The sequence below is a fragment of the Lepidochelys olivacea genome (assembly GCF_965140295.1).
Source record: "Lepidochelys olivacea isolate rLepOli2 genome assembly, chromosome: 2".
Lineage (NCBI taxonomy): Eukaryota > Metazoa > Chordata > Testudines > Cheloniidae > Lepidochelys > Lepidochelys olivacea.
The window spans coordinates 225,706,828-225,723,645 of record NC_140412.1 but is presented as its reverse complement, the minus strand read 5'-3'; the positions used below and the strand labels follow the sequence as shown (position 1 = coordinate 225,723,645).

At 40.3% G+C, this 16,818-nt stretch overlaps 1 protein-coding gene across 3 annotated transcripts in view; it reads left to right on the top strand.

Moving 5' to 3' along the window:
- Window positions 1-16,818, top strand: part of AKAP9 (A-kinase anchoring protein 9) — a 202,090-nt gene that overhangs the window by 78,252 nt on the left and 107,020 nt on the right. For all 3 annotated transcript variants that reach the window (XM_084619886.1, XM_084619885.1, XM_084619884.1), the window contains exons 6-9: window positions 2,175-2,330; window positions 4,864-5,061; window positions 8,410-10,863; window positions 14,234-14,447. In XM_084619886.1, the coding sequence (XP_084476012.1) occupies window positions 2,175-2,330; window positions 4,864-5,061; window positions 8,410-10,863; window positions 14,234-14,447 (3,022 nt within the window). The remainder of the gene's footprint in view (window positions 1-2,174; window positions 2,331-4,863; window positions 5,062-8,409; window positions 10,864-14,233; window positions 14,448-16,818) is intronic.

The window sequence follows — 16,818 nt, the reverse complement described above, 5'->3', positions numbered from 1 at the left end:
CACCTCCTCCAATTAGGAGCAGTACAACCAGCGCCTGACCAACACAGAGGAAAAGGGTTCTACTCCCATTACTTTTTAACACAAAAGAAAACTGGGGGATGGCAACCCATTCTCAACCTAAGATGCCTCAATAAATTCGTTAAATAAAATAAAAAAAAATAAAATGGTGACTCTTGCAACCATAATTCCAGCACTGGAGCAGGGAGATTGGATTTTCAGCCCTTGACCTGCAGGATGCTTATGTTCCTGTGACCATACATCCTGCCCACAGACATTTTATTCGCTTCCTTCTGGGCTCACAACACTATCAGTACAGGGTCCTACCTTTCGGCCTCTTGACTGCGCCTCATGTCTTTTCCAAACTCCTCGCAGTCATAACAGCTCATCTCAGAAGGCAGAGAATCATAATTTTTACTTACCTCGACAACTGCCTTTTCAAAGCCAGGACCCTCCAAGAAGTCATTCAATCCACACAACGGACAGTCCAATGTTTCCATGCTCTTGGCTTGCGAATGAACAAAGAAAATCTTCACTCACTCCCATCCAACAACTGGAGTTCATAGCAGCACATTTTGACTCATGCAAAAGAATAGCATCTCTCCCACTCCACCTTTTTAACACTATCAACCTTTTCATTCCCAAGCTGTGCAACAGTCCACAAGTGGCTGCGTGAGCTTGCCTACAACTCCGAGGCCACGTAACCTCTTGCAGTTTTGTAGTCAGGAACGCTCGTCTCTTCATGAGGTGTTTCCAAAGCTGGATTCCACGGTCTACAGACCGAATGTCCATGGTCTGAACAAACTTTTATACATACCTCCCAGAGTCTAGGACTCGCTCCACTGGTGGACACTGCCTCACAACCTTTGCTACGGGTCCCCTTTCTACAGGACGTCCCATTGGTCATCTTAACTACAGACACATGCCCCAATACACTACACAGGGTCTTTTGTCTCATGCCTATATGTCTTTTCACATCAACGTCTAGAACTCTGAGCAATACACAATGCCTGCCTCCAATTTCTCCTTTCATACAAAACCAACATGTCAGGATAATGACCAACACAGGTGAATGTCTAGCATTATAAGAAAAGTGTTCCATGTAGACACTTCCATTGACTTTCTGATGTTAGTTTTCTAAGTTTAATGAAAAGCCAGACACTAACACTTCATTTTGATTTTCTTTGTAAAAATAATTTTAAAATTCAGTCAACCTGGGGAACAAAATGGCTGCTATTGGTGCTCTGGTTTTCGTACAACTGGTAGGTACTGGTCCCACTTTACCATTGACGTAAGTGGCTGCAAAGCCATTGAAGTCAGTGGAGTGAACATTTCCCTGTATGAACTGTAGGTACTTTTTATTAGAAGAGCATAGAAAATTAAATTTACAGCATAATATATGAGCAGATTAATGATTTAAAAATATGTATATTGACTGACAGGTTATTTACATTTTAACGCTTCTGCTGGCTGTAGAAAGAAGAGTTTAAATAAATGAAGTAATTTTCAAGTAAACCACAAGAAATTTAATTTTTTAAAGAAAATTAGTGTCAGGTAATAATAATTACAGTTCGTGGTTTACAGAATTTAATGAAATATATGCTCCTGAAAGGTACTTATAACACTTCTGAAGAAATTTATTTCCATCAACAGTACTTTTGTCCTTTTTCTTTTTTTTATTACAAGTGTCCATCTAAGCTTTTCTCTGCTATATACCATGTATCAGTCTTGAATGTTTAATCTGATTTCCTCATTATCTCGTGGAGTCCCAATTTGTTGCATGTTCCACACTGATGTCAAAGAATGTTTTAGAGAACTTCTGGTTTAACTTAGTTTCAGATTCTAACTCTGATATATTTAATCAAGATTCAATACCTTGTCAATATAAACTCCAGATTACATTCTTCAGTTAGGTATCTTATGGGGGGCTCAGGAAATTGTGTCAGTTACTTAATGATGAAAGCAATATCCTGTGTCTGAATAGTTTTAAATACTTATGGTACAAAGTTATTGCTAAAATATTAATGCTACCGTAAGTGTTTGTAAGCACTTTTGAGTAGAGATGTCATGCATTAAATACATTTTACTTTTTTTACTCCCATTTCATGAGAATAATTTAATATGTTTTTGTAGATCTTTTGACTTGCACTAATTGTTTAAACTTTAACCTTCCATAGCTTCAAGAGTTTGAGGCTGCTATCAAACAAAGAGATGATATTATCACACAGCTTACTACGAATCTGCAGCAAGCACGGAAAGAAAAGGATGAAACACTGAGGGAATTTTTAGAGCTTACTGAACAAAGCCAGAAACTGCAAATTCAGTTTCAGCATGTAAGTTTTATTGCTAACAATATTTCATCAGGTTTGATGAAAGGGGGTCAATTTGGATAACACAATCTATGAAGTATTACTTCCTTTAGAAACAAAATCAGTGTTCTTCCATGTAAACTTTTGAAGATTTGGACCCGAGAATAGGGATCTACAGTGATTAAAAGAGTTGGTATTTGCCAGCAGTTACCACATTATAAAATCTGGAATATTGCACTCATTTCTTATAATATAATAGGAAAAACGTGGTTTCGCTTTTATTGCGTGATCGTAACCATTGGTAAATACTGGCTTTCTACTGGCAACCACAATAATAACTGTTCTCAAAAGATTAGGGGTCAAATCCTGGCATCTTTGAAATCAATGGCAGAACACCCATTGACTTCATTTGTATTCAGGATTTCACCCTAGAGTCTTATTAGAGGCTTAGTCACACCCCTACTTCTCTGCTAGGGTTGAAGATTATTCCATTGTTCCTTTTTGTTACGTATTTTTAAATTAATTTGTTCAAAAAGGAACTGAGGATTGAGTTTAATGGTAGCCACAGGGGCTTCGTTGTTATTCATTTGTGCGGCAGTTAAATGTTTTAGTATTTTAAGCTGTTGAACACTCATAGGTAACTTACACAAGCTTTGAGCATGGCATTGTGAATCTACAGTATTTCACATACTGATTTCTGAGAATTAACAATTGCAGGAGCAAGGCATATTATCACTTCAAAGTGACTCCTAATATACTGCTGCCCTGTGCTAGTTGGCCATAAAACATATTTTGAGATATGCCCGCAATGAACAACAGATATATGGGATGGATTTAAGCAGCAGGCCACAATGGTATTAATTTTACACAATGAAGAGGCACTTTATGCCTACTCGCCATTCTCACATACCAGGTGTTTAATTGGTTTGCAATGCAGTTACAGGATTCCCACCATATAACCAGTAGTTCAGGCCTACCGTAGGACTGTTTGCTTTTAAATCCTCTCTGCATCCCCTTGAGTGAAGGGGGCAGAAATTACCAAGAGGGAACCTCAATCTGAAAATCTTTCAGGTCTCCCCTTATCCTATAGGCCCAAGGTCGACCAGCAAAATCCTGAATCTCATTTACCTGTGGGAGCTGGCCCTTTTAACCTTTATTTGCACTGGCCACACGTTGTGACAAGCTGAACGGTCATTTCTTTCCTAATATTAAACTTTAAAGTCTATTGCATACAACCCACGTGTTCCTCCATGATGCTGAGAGGAAAGTGGAAAAAAAACCAACTAGACACAGGCTAATTTGATCCAATGGAAAAAATTTCATCATGATCCCAAAACAGGTGATCAGTGACACCTGCAACCTCCTAAAAAACACAGCTCCTACACTACAACTTAAGAGGAGTGCAGGAGAGGGCAGGGCAGAGCAGCCAACAGGAACAAGAGGCTGTTGAAAAGCCCAGGAGAGTATAAATATGGGTGAGAGGGTACACAGGAGCCAATCAGCTAGCCAGATCACTCATCCCAAGCCAATGGGAAGGCAGTCAACTTGAGATGGAGGGCAGCCACCCCTCTTACCACATAAGTATACTGGCATTGCCCATCCCCTCTGGGCCTTGTGTTTCATCTCCAGCAGTCGTTCAAGATCTCTCCCCTGATGACCTTGGGTGTAAGAAGCAGCAGTGTAATACTGAGCATGAAAAAATAATTTGCTGGCTATTCCAACATGATGAACACCATTCCATTGTGTGACAAAGTTCCTCCTCTACCTTGGTGGGTCTTGCGCTTATTGGCGGATTTGCTCGCCTTGGAGCTTCATGGTAGTCCTCAGTTTGGCTGTTTTCGTGAACCCGCAGTCCAGGTCAGCTCCTCCTGTGTCTGACCAGGAGTTGGGAGGTTTGGGGGGAACCAGGCCTGCCCTCTACTCCGGGTTCCAGCCCAGAGCCCTGTGGAATGCAGCTGTCTAGAGTGCCTCCTGGAACAGATGTGCGACAGCTACAACTCCCTGGGCTACTTCCCCATGGCCTCCTCCCAACACCTTCTTTATCCTCACCATAGGACTTTCCTCCTGTTGTCTGATAATGCTTGTACTCCTCAGTCCTCCAACAGTATGCGTTCTCACTCTCGGCTCCTAGCACCTCTTGCTCCCAGCTCCTTACACGCGCACACTCCTTACACAAACTGAAATGAGCTCCTTTTTTAAACCCAGGTGCCCTGATTAGCCTGCCTTCATTGATTCTAGCAGCTTCTTGATTGGCTGCAGGTGTTCTAATCAGCCTGTCTGTCTGAATTGTGTCCAGAAGGTTCCTGATTGTTCCGGAACCTTCCATGTTACCTTATCCAGGGAAAAGGGTCCTACTTAACCTGGGGCTAATATATCTGCCTTCTGTTACTCTCCTGTAGCCATGTGGCCCGACCCTGTCACAATTGCTACTAAAAGAGAATATAATGTGACAAACAAATTTCAAAGAGTCTTTCCCTGCTTATAGATAAAGTGGAGCAAATGGGAGGATTGCTGGTTTAGAAAACTCTGACCTATGTATGTTTTTTCTATGTGTAAGTTACAGGCAAGTGAAGCCTTAAGGAATACCAGCCATAGTAGTACAGCTGCGGATTTATTGCAAGCCAAACAACAGATCCTTACACATCAGCAACAGCTAGAAGAACAAGAATATCTACTGAAGAATTACCAAAAAAAGAATAAAGAATTTGAAGTACAAATTACCCTTCTGCAAGACAGAATCACAGTCTATGAAATGGTAGGTTTCTTACTAGACTGATACCTTTTACTATTGACTTGATGTTGTTTTACTAATTGTAGTTCCTTTGAAGTTAATTATAAATGTAACACCAAATACGTGTGTGCAACTCCTTATTAGAGGCAGCAAAAATATTGGCTTCCTATATTCATTTTATAAAAGGAACTTGTTGTCTCTTTAAGACAGGGACTGTTACCTTTATTATATTAAATGTATATTGTATGCATAGTTTAGAAGTAAGTACTAGTTGAATTGCCTGGTTCTTTATTTGGACATTTTTTCTAGAGTCTAAAATCAACTTATAATTACAGCAGAAATATTTATAACAAGTGAATGAGAAAGGTAGAACTGGAATTAGAATGCTTATATTAAATAAGCATTTAACGGTGTCGTGGGATACCGGGAGGAAGCACGAGCAGGAGAGAGCGAGAGAGGAGGGCTCCTGCCTCATACTAAGAAAGCAGAACAAACAACAAGTTAACTCAAGTGTCTATACACAAATGCAAGAAGCCTGGGAAACCAGCAGGGAGAACTGGAAGTCCTGGCACAGTCAAGGAATTATGATGTGATTGGAATAACAGAGACTTGGTGGAATAACTCACATGGCTGGAGTACTGTCATGGATGGATATAAACTGTTCAGGAAGGACAGGCAGGGCAGAAAAGGTGGGGAAGTTGCACTGTATGTAAGAGAGCAGTATGACTGCTCAGAGCTCCGGTATGAAACTGCAGAAAAACCTGAGTGTCTCTGGATTAAGTTTAGGAGTGTGAGCAAAAAGGGTGATGTCATGGTGGGAGTCTGCTATAGACCACCTGACTAGGGGGATGAGGTGGACGAGGCTTTCTTCCGGCAACTAACGGAAGTTACTAGATCACACGCCCTGGTTCTCATGGGAAACTTCAATCACCCTGATATCTGCTGGGAGAGCAATACAGCAGTACACAGACAATCCAGGAAGTTTTTGGAAAGTGTAGGGGACAATTTCCTGGTGCAAGGGCTGGAGGAACCAACTAGGGACAGGGCTCTTCTTAACCTGCTGCTCACAAACCGGGAAGAATTAGCAGGGGAAGCAAAAGTGAATGGGAACCTGGGAGGCAGTGACCATGGGATGGTCAAGTTCAGGATCCTGACACAAGGAAGAAAGGAGAGCAGCAGAATATGGACCCTGGACTTCAGAAAAGCAGACTTTGACTCCCTCAGGGAACTGATGGGCAGAATCCCCTGGGAGAATAACATGAGGGGGAAAGGAGTCCCGGAGAGCTGGCTGCATTTTAAAGAATCCTTATTAAGGTTACAGGGACAAACCATCCCGATGTGTAGAAAGAATATTAAATATGGCAGGTGACCGGCTTGGCTTAACAGTGAAATCCTTGCTGATCTTAAACACAAAAAAGAAGCTTACAAGAAGTGGAAGACTGGACAAATGACCAGGGAAGAGTATAAAAATATTGCTCGGGCATGCAGGAGTGAAATCAGGAAGGCCAAATCACACCTGGAGTTGCAGCTAGCAAGGGATGTTAAGAATAACAAGAAGGGTTTCTTCACGTATGTTGGCAACAAGAAGGTGGTCAAGGAAAGTGTGGGCACCTTACTGAATGCAGGAGGCAGCCTAGTGACAGCGGATGAGGAAAAAGCTAATGTACTCAATGCTTTTTTTGCCTCTGTCTCCACGAACAAGGTCAGCTCCCAAACTACTGCACTGGGCAGCACAGCATGGGGAGGAGGTGACCAGCCCTCTGTGGAGAAAGAAGTGGTTTGGGACTATTTAGAAAAGCTGGACGAGCACAAGTCCATGGGGCCGGATGCGCTGCGTCCGAGAATGCTAAAGGAGTTGGCGGATGTGATTGCAGAGCCATTGGCCATTATCTTTGAAAACTCATGGCGATCGGGGGAAGTTCCGGATGACTGGAAAAAGGCTAGTGTAGTGCCCATCTTTAAAAAAGGGAAGAAGGAGGATCCTGGGAACTACAGGCCAGTCAGCCTCACCTCAGTCCCTGGAAAAATCATGGAGCAGGTCCTCAAGGAATCAATTCTGAAGCACTTAGAGGAGAGGAAAGTGATCAGGAACAGTCAGCATGGATTCACCAAGGGCAAGTCATGCCTGACTAATCTAATTGCCTTCTATGATGAGATAACTGGCTATGTGGATGAGGGGAAAGCAGTGGATGTGTTGTTCTGGGATTGTGTTGAACTGGGATTGTTTAGTCTGCGGAAGAGAAGAATGAGGGGGGGATTTTGATAGCTGCTTTCAACTACCTGAAAGGGGGTTCCAAAGGGGATGGATCTAGACTGTTCTCAGTGGTAGCAGATGACAGAATGAGGAGTAATGGTCTCAAGTTGCAGTGGGGGAGGTTTAGGTTGGATATTAGGAAAAACTTTTTCCCTAGGAGGGTGGTGAAGCACTGGAATGCGTTACCTAGGGAGGTGGTGGAATCTCCTTCCTTAGAAGTTTTTAAGGCCAGGCTTGACAAAGCCCTGGCTGGGATGATTTAGTTGGGGATTGGTCCTGCTTTGAGCAGGGGATTGGACCTCCTGAGGTCCCTTCCAACCCTGATATTCTGTGATAAATGTCAGTAACTTTGAAAGAAAATATAAAAAGTTGATTGAACAACTCTCGTCTTAAACAAGAAGTACTTTTATGCTTTATGGTATATCTTTTGTGTTTATTTAGTGTCCTTCATGGAAGACCTCTCAAATCGCTGCACAAAATTGAATGCACTTTAAAGAAGCACCAATTAAAACCTCTTGACTGTTCTGTAGACATTTGAAATACATCCACTAAAAGAGTGCATATTTGGGCCTATTGATATATCTACTTGTATTCAGTGGCATTTTCAAATGGCATAATGTATACAATATGAAAATTAATGGACCCTTGGTGCATATTGATACAATGCCCATTAAAATCAATGAAAAAAACTCCCATTGACTTCAGTGGGTGGTGAATCAGCCCCTAATGGTGGTGCTCAAAGAGTTGCTGTCAAACCTTCCCTCACATTTTAAATGTTATTCTTGTGTATATTTCCCTTTAGAACTTCTAATTTCTGAAGAAAAGTAGTTTGTGTAGGAAACTAATTCTGTAAGAATTGCTTTTCAACTAAGCCAAACATTTTTGAAATGCAAGTGCAGCACTGGAAAAAATAAAGTGATCTTGAACCATAATTTATTCCCAATGCAGAGAAAATTATTGAAATTGAGTAGCAAATGGTTTAGATCTAATTTTAGAAATGGTTACAGAGTAACATGATGTTTTTAAGAAGAATTTTTAAGTATAATATTCAAAGTTTAAAAACATTTAAATATTGAGATGCCAAAAGTTAAAATATGGCATGTTTTTGCTTTTTAAAGGAGAAACACAAAAATGAAAGAGAAGATTCTAATAAAAAACTACAAGAAAAAGAAGTACTAATTGGAGAGCTGAAAGCAAAAATAATAGAAGAAGAAAAAAATGCATTTCAGGTGAAGGAAAAATTATCCGATGCCAATAAATCACTGGAGGAATTAAAAGAACAGATTGTACAAAAGAATCAAGAGGCAAATAATGTGAGACTGCAACTGGCTAACTGCAAACAAAAAGAAAGACAATGTTCTGATGAAATAAAACAGTTAATGGGTACTGTGGAAGAATTACAGAAGCGATGCCATAAAGACAGCCAATTTGAAACTGACATTGTTCAAAGAATGGAATTAGAAACACAAAGGAGACTGGCACAACTTCAGGCAGAATTAGATGAGATGTATGGGCAGCAGATTGTACAAATGAAGCAAGAGTTAATTAAGCAACATGCATTAGAAATTGAAGAACTTCTTGCCCAACAAAAAATTGAGCTGGAGAAAACTTTAAATCCATGTTCAAGTGATAATATTAGTGAAGATCAAGTACATTTAATGAATATTGCAATTAATGAATTGAATAAGAAATTGCAAGATGCTAATTATGAGAAGGAAAAAATAAAGCAAGATTTGTCAAAACAACTGGAAGACATTTCAGCAGAGAAGTCTCTTCAACAAACACAAATTAAAGGTCTTTTTCAAGAATTGACCTTTGCAAGAGAGCAGATTCAGAGAGCCAAGCAGACCATAATGGACAAAGAATGCAGATTAAATGAAGCAGATAAATACCAGGTTATGATTGAAGAGCTGAAAGCTCAGCTTGCTTCTGCATCTGAGCTAAGGAAAGAGTTAGAATTAAAACATGAGGCAGAAGTCACAAATTATAAAATAAAACTTGAAATGCTAGAAAGAGAGAAGGATGAAGTTTTGGACAGAATGGCTGAATCTCAAGAAGCTGAATTAGAGAAACTGAGGACACAGCTTCTGTTTAGTCATGAAGAAGAACTATCCAACCTTAGAGAAGACTTACAACAAGAGCACAGAATAAACATTGAAATTCTTAAAGATAACTTGGCCACACACTATAAACAGCAATTAGAAGGAGTACAAAATGAAATGAGTCAAAAGATAGAAGCCATGCAATTTGAAAAGGACAACTTAATAACAAAGCAAAGTCAGCTGTTGTTGGAGATTTCAAAGCTGAAAGATTTGCAGCAGTCTGTTGTAAATTCTAAATCGGAAGAAATGACACTTCAAATACAGGAACTCCAAAAGGAGATTGATGTTCTTTGGCAAGAAGAAAAAGAAGAGGGTATACTTGAACAAGAAGTTCAAGAGTTGCAACTTAAAACTGAATTCTTGGAGAAACAAATGAAAGAGAAAGAAGTTAGCCTTCAAGAAAAATGTAAAGAGCTTGAGACACAAAATAATCTTCTTAAAGATGAAAATAGAGCTTTAGAGGAGAAATTAAAGCATAGTTTGGTTAGTTCAGAAGAAAAGTTGATTTTCACAGACAATGTTTATTCTAAGTCAGAAGACCTTGACATGCAAAAAAGAATAGAAAAGCTAATGGCTGAAAATGAGCAGTTTATAAAACAAGACATTGAACTCAGAGCAGAAATTGAGAGGCAAAAGAATACTTTTTCATTTGCTGAGAAAAATTTTGAAGCTAGTTATCAAGAGCTGCAGGAAGAATATGCTTGTCTTCTAAAGATAAAAGCTGATTTAGAAGAGAGCAAAAACAAAGAGGAAGCTGAATATAAAACCAAGCTTAAGGCTCTGACTGAAGAGCTTCAACATTTACAAAGCTATGAACTGGTTGTATTGAAAACTAAAAGTTCAGTCTTTGAAGGCTCTAAAGAAGACAAAATATGCAGAGCAGAAACTTTTGAAGTTGGAGAAGTTGTTGAGAAAGATAGTACAGAACTTATGGAAAAGCTTGAGGTAGCCCAGCGTGAGAAAATGGAATTGTCCTTGAGACTTTCAGATCTTTCTGAACAATTAAAATTAAAACATAGTGAAATTTGTCAATTAAGTGAAGAAGTCAAATCTTTAAAACAGGAGAAAGAACAAGTTTTAGCAAGATTTAAAGAACAAGAAATCATAATTAGCCACAATCAGGCAGAAAATGTTAAGATTTTTGAACAGAAGACAAAATACTCTGAAGAGAAAGCTCAAGCAGATGCTATCCCAGTGTCTGAAACTAGAAATCTAATAATTGATCCCAGCAATGAACTTGGTGAGGAAATAAAAGTAAGAGAAGATGATCTGAGTTTGTGTAAAGATTCAGATCATCATCATGTAACAGAGAAGAAAATTCAGCAAAAGTTGAATCCCGAGCAGCAATCACTGTTGGATCATGTGCACCAGCTGACTGACCGACTAGCAGGAGAAACGTCACTACTGGCCATTACACAGCATGAAAATGATCAGCTTCAGCAGCAGCTGGATATATTAAAATCTGAACAGGTATGTTTATAGAAACCTGTATGGTAAAGAACGTTACTAGGAGTACATCTGTTTAAAATAATGAAAGTTTTAATGTTTATCTTAAATATGCCTTTTGCTTCTGGGCTTGTTTGTTGTGGATATGTTGATTAGTGGTTAAGGGTGGGCAGTCATAGGAGTGATCTGTTTCATAGCTGTACGTTTAAGAATTCTCAAGGAGTGTGTGAAGGGGTTCCTTTTTAATGGATGTATGAATAGATCAAAAGAAATGAATGTTTTTTGCTTTCACTAAATTTAATATTTTAACTAAAATTAAACTTTGTTTTGGTAAATTCTTTGCCATCAGTTAAAATATTATGAAGCAAAACCTAATTATTGCATTTTGTCTTCAATACAATTGTAACATCCTATCTTACTCAAAGAAAGTAAAAGTTTTAATGACTCTAGATTTTTGTTGGAGAGGTCAGGAAAGAGTTGGTTATTTTTTCCAAGACACTTCTACCTTGTTTATGATTTGTTCTCCAGCTCTACAGTATAACCACTCAAACAAAAAATTGGAAGGAATGCAAACAATTCACTATATTTTCTCACTAATTATGTTCGATTAAACTTGCAAAACAAAAAGTAGAATCTTTAACAGCCCACTGCCACTATATTAATGTTCTCTAAATTTAATTTTTCTGGATGAGAAGTGGAGAAATGGAAGGTGAATAAACTGTCAGAAGATATTAAAAGCCAGTTGGGCCTCCACCTAACCTCAGTTTTTGGAGGTGCAGTTAGGCCTGCATTTTTGTATCCGTGCTGAATTGCAGATACAAATACAAATAGTATTATCTCTACTTGCTTGTGGGTGCAAACAGTTTAGATATTTTACTAATATTTAAACAGAGACTGGCACCAAAAATCTGGCCTTAAATCTATATGCAATGATTCAATAAATATTGTAGCAAAAGTTAGGTTTTTCATAGGCACCAATACCTTAGACTTTTTCCTCTACCAGGTTGTTTTAGGTTATCATATGTATTTCTTGACAGTTTTAAAACAGTCTACTATTAATAGTCCACATGGCATTTATTACCAAAGTGGATATCAGGCTAAATTTTAACTTGCCCTTCCTCAGTTGTGATGTATGCTTCTTAGCCTTAGCCAAAGACCTGGGCCATAGAATCCAATGTTAATTTCAGTGCACTGTGTGCTAATGTAGAAAAATAGAGAAGAAAAATAAAAAGAGGCTTGAAATAACAAGAGAAATTACCTAAGTATCAAAATTTACAAAATATAATTTGATATGTAAATCATAAACAGGTCCCTGACTATCTCACTGGTTTGAGAATTGATGCTATTTCTTGCCTTTCCAGTCAAGCACACAGCATGATTTGATATTCACTTCCTTTGTGAAGGGACTGCTGTGCGTTTAAACTAAGGGTATGTCTACACTACAGAATAAGGTCGAATTTATAGAAGTCGTTTTTTTAGAAATCGGTTTTATATATTCGAGTGTGTGTGTCCCCACAGAAAATGCTCTAAGTGCATTAACTCGGCGGAGTGCTTCCACAGTACTGAGGCTAGAGTCGACTTCCAGAGCGTTGCACTGTGGGTAGCTATCCCACAGTTCCCGCAGTCTCCGCTGCCCATTGGAATTCTGGGTTGAGATCCCAGTGCCTGATGGGGCTAAAACATTGTCACGGGTGGTTCTGGGTACATATCGTCAGGCCCCCCTTCCCTCCCTCCCTCCCTCCCTTCCTCCGTGAAAGGAAGGGCAGACAATCGTTTTGCGCCTTTTTTTCTGAATTACCTGTGCAGACGCCATACCACGGCAAGCATGGAGCCTGCTCAAGTAATCGTCACCGTATGTCTCCTGGGTGCTGGCAGACGCAGTACGGCATTGCTACACAGTAGCAGCAACCCATTGCCTTCTGGCAGCAGACGGTGCAATACGACTGGTAGCCGTCCTCGTCGTGTCCGAGGTGCTCCTGGCCACGTCGGCTGGGAGCGCCTGGGTAGACATGGGCGCAGGGACTAAATTTGGAGTGACTTGACCAGGTCATTCTCTTTAGTCCTGCAGTCAGTCCTATTGAACCGTCTTATGGTGAGCAGGCAGGCGATACGGATTGCTAGCAGTCGTACTGTACCATCTTCTGCCGGGCAGGCAAGAGATAAGGATGGCTAGCAGTCGTACTGTACCATCTTCTGCCGAGCAGCCATGAGATGTGGATGGCATGCAGTCCTTCTGCACCGTCTGCTGCCAGCCAAAGATGTAAAAGATAGATGGAGTGGATCAAAACAAGAAATAGACCAGACTTGTTTTGTACTCATTTGCTTCCCCCCCTCCCCTGTCTAGGGGACTCATTCCTCTAGGTCACACTGCAGTCACTCACAGAGAAGGTGCAGCGAGGTAAATCTAGCCATGTATCAATCAGAGGCCAGGCTAACCTCCTTGTTCCAATAAGAACAATAACTTAGGTGCACCATTTCTTATTGGAACCCTCCGTGAAGTCCTGCCTGAAATACTCCTTGATGTAAAGGCACCCCCTTTGTTGATTTTAGCTCCCTGAAGCCAGCCCTGTAAGCCGTGTCCTCAGTCGCCCCTCCCTGCATCAGAGCAACGGCAAACAATCTTGCATCTGAGTTGAGAGCGCTGTCCAGAGCGGTCACAATGGAGCATTCTGGGATAGCTCCCGGAGGCCAATACTGTCGAATTATGTCCACAGTACCCCAAATTCGAGCCAGCAAGGCCGATTTAAGCGCTAATCCACTTGTCAGGGGTGGAGTAAGGAAATCGATTTTAAGAGCCCTTCAACTCGAAATAAAGGGCTTCATCGTGTGGACTGGTGCAGGTTTACATCGATTTAATGCTGCTAAATTCGACCTAAAGTCCTAGTGTAGACCAGGGCTAAGAACTCAGTCCTTTAATCCACTCACTGAATAAATTTGGGACTGTGCTTCTACTCCAAGTCAAACTTCTCTCCAGACTACCTTAGCTGAATTGTCGTTCCCCTGAAAATTTTCTTTAAAACTGTCATGCAGCCATCGTTGTCTCGGCACATGCCCATTGAACTTCATATCAGTTCACTAGTTAATAATGATTTTCAAAGGAAAATATGGTTTGTAAGTATGCTTTACATTACTGAATCACTAGAGCAAGAATGTGCAGATATATTTTGAACTTAGGAAATCTCTTAATTATTGTACAGATTTGGTTTCTGACTGCAAATAAAAACTAGATAATAGTTAACAAATATTTAAGTGTTAATATTAAGTTTACGTGTCAGGTGCACATGTTTAAAATTATTATTGTCTGAAATTAGCAGCTGTAATAAAATACAGAAAATTTGGACTTTCTTGCTTCCTTATTTTTAACTCTTTGTAATATGTGTATTTCCATTCAAAGACTGATTTACGGCTACAGATGGAGGCCCAGCGCATTTGTCTCTCTCTGGTTTATTCAGCTCATGTGGACCAGGTCCGTGAGTACTTGAAAGCTGAAAAAGAGAATGCACTCTGCAGCCTTAAAGAGGAGCTCATCTGCAGTCATACACAAGAGATGAATGAGCTTAAGAAAATGTATCAACTAGAGCTCCAGACCGTGAAAGGTCAACAAGCAGGTATATTGTTGAAAATGATAGGAGAGAAGTTCTCTGTGTAAAAATATTTCTTTAAAAGAGAGCATGTGACAAGAAAAGTTTGAGAGAATTTTTTCTTCAGTTGCCTAACAAAATAGGTTCTTCTATCCAATATTTCCTTTTTTATATTTAAATGTTTTAACTCAAATTATTGTAAAGTTACAAGAAGCCCATTATGTAGTACACACTGTGTATTATTCAACATAATTTTGAAAAATCTTATGTAAGTTATCACTTTTATTATGATTATATTTATTAATAGATGGTTGTATTCAAATTTATTTTTTGCTATTTGTCTTAGAGCAGTCATTTTAGAGGGTTACATTAAAAAAATGTTTAGGTGTGTATTCCGTATTGAAATCATACTAGTTAAATGTAGTAACACAATACCTTGTTTGTCCGTTGTCTTGATTATATCATTCCCCTCCTTGAATCTCTCCACTGGCTCCTTACACACTATTCAAGCTTGTTTATCACCACCTTCAAAGCTATGTATAACTCTGCCCTCCCTTCTTATCTGAGTGTGTCTCACTTCATGTTGCTATTCCCCCATGGCTCCTCCATTGACTGCTCATTTGTCAATCACTTCTGTGCTTTCTAACATGCTTCCCCGTATATGGTTTGAACTTCCTGAACTTATTGCCATACCACGCCATATTTAAGTCCCTCTTAAGGACCCATTTCTGTCATGCTGACTAAATCTAATTGACATGTATATTAAGAAAAATCTATATGTTCTTCTTTGAGTAATGTCCCTATGGGTGATCCTCTTCAGGTGAGCATGTGCTCCATGCACCTTTGGAGACTTTTGGTAGCAGTGCCTGTTTGGTCCACACATGCACACTTGCTATCCTCATGCCCCGTACCAAGGATCTATAGTACATTGTTGATGCACTGCCCTCAGTTCCTTCCCAACCACGTTGGCCTGAGACAAAGTGTCTAGTGAAGCTGCTTCTATCTAACTTACCCTTTGGAATAGTTTAGTTTAGTTTTAACATAGTGTTTAGTTTCACTAGTTAAGTTCGGTGTTTTATTTTAGGGACCTTTCACTTACCAATCCTCAAGGGTTTCCTCTCCTCAAAGGTTCTCCTTTGAGGGAATCTTAAATCCTCAGGCTATGCCTGGTTCCCTTGGATTTAAACATTGTGTCACTTGTTGGGACTTTTCCCAGTTAGTGATGGTCACCCTTGCTCTAGCCACTGTGTAAGGGACACTCACATTCCTTCTAAATACTCAGGGCTCAAAAGTAAATATAGAGAGAACAGGGAAATAAAGCTGAGGCTCCTCATGATGGAGCACTTCCTCTGACCTGCATCAGACCCAGGGCTGGATACCACCTGCCCTCTACTCCCTGGTACACCAGTCTGCCAGTGACCATAGTTGACCTCTGCAGCTTGATGACCCATAAGACCTTCACAGGAGAGACTGGCAGGAGAAAGCACCAAGTCATCTAGCAAGAGGAGCTCCAAATCTCAAAAATAAGTTGGTGCTAAGAGCCCTGTCGTGTCAGAGACCTTGTGTTCTGGTACCAAAAGTCCATCCATACTGAAGGCTTTGGGTATTTCTAAGCCCCACAGTACCCATTGATCACTGCTAAAGCCTGCCTAGTACCATCCAAGCACAGTCAAGATGCTAGGAACTCTAAAGATTATACAGCTAGGAAGACAGTAATGTCTATGGCCTCCACTTCTTCCTCACTGTGTATCGTACCCAAATCGACAGTATAATCTGGTCGACTGTTATTCTTGCACCCTGCATCATCCTCAGTACTACTATATTCTACTGTCAAGCCCTGCCAGGTTTCCACACAGATTCACCTGGTACTGCAGCTTTTCTAGGGACCTGTTTGTATCCCATTAACCTGAATCCCCCTTGCTTACGGACCCGAGAAGACTCTGCGTACCACAGTCTCACCTACCATCAGTATTTCATTCCTCTCCAGTACCGATTGGTTCCCTGGTACCCACTGAAATGGATGGACAACCTGCAGCTGCACTATTGTCTGCATTCCCCATTCATTATGGGAATGAAAGCAGCTTTGACCTCATCTCTCTGTCCAAGGCTTATTTGACTACCAACCTAAACCAATCTCCCATGAAGTCTATTCGGAGGAGACCCCAAGATGCAAACAGGCTCAAGTATCTCACATATTTCTTGGTATGACCTATCTTGGGTATCTGTTGCCTTTCCTTCTTGCCCCCCTCAGTGACCATACTGGAATCCATGGGCTGCTTTTCAACAGCAGTTTTCCCAGAGCATCCAGCTACCCCCATGCTGAACCTCAAAAGTAACCATTTCCTGTTCCTCCCATTCCTTTACCTCATTCTCTACTGCAGGAGGAATCCTTTGAGGA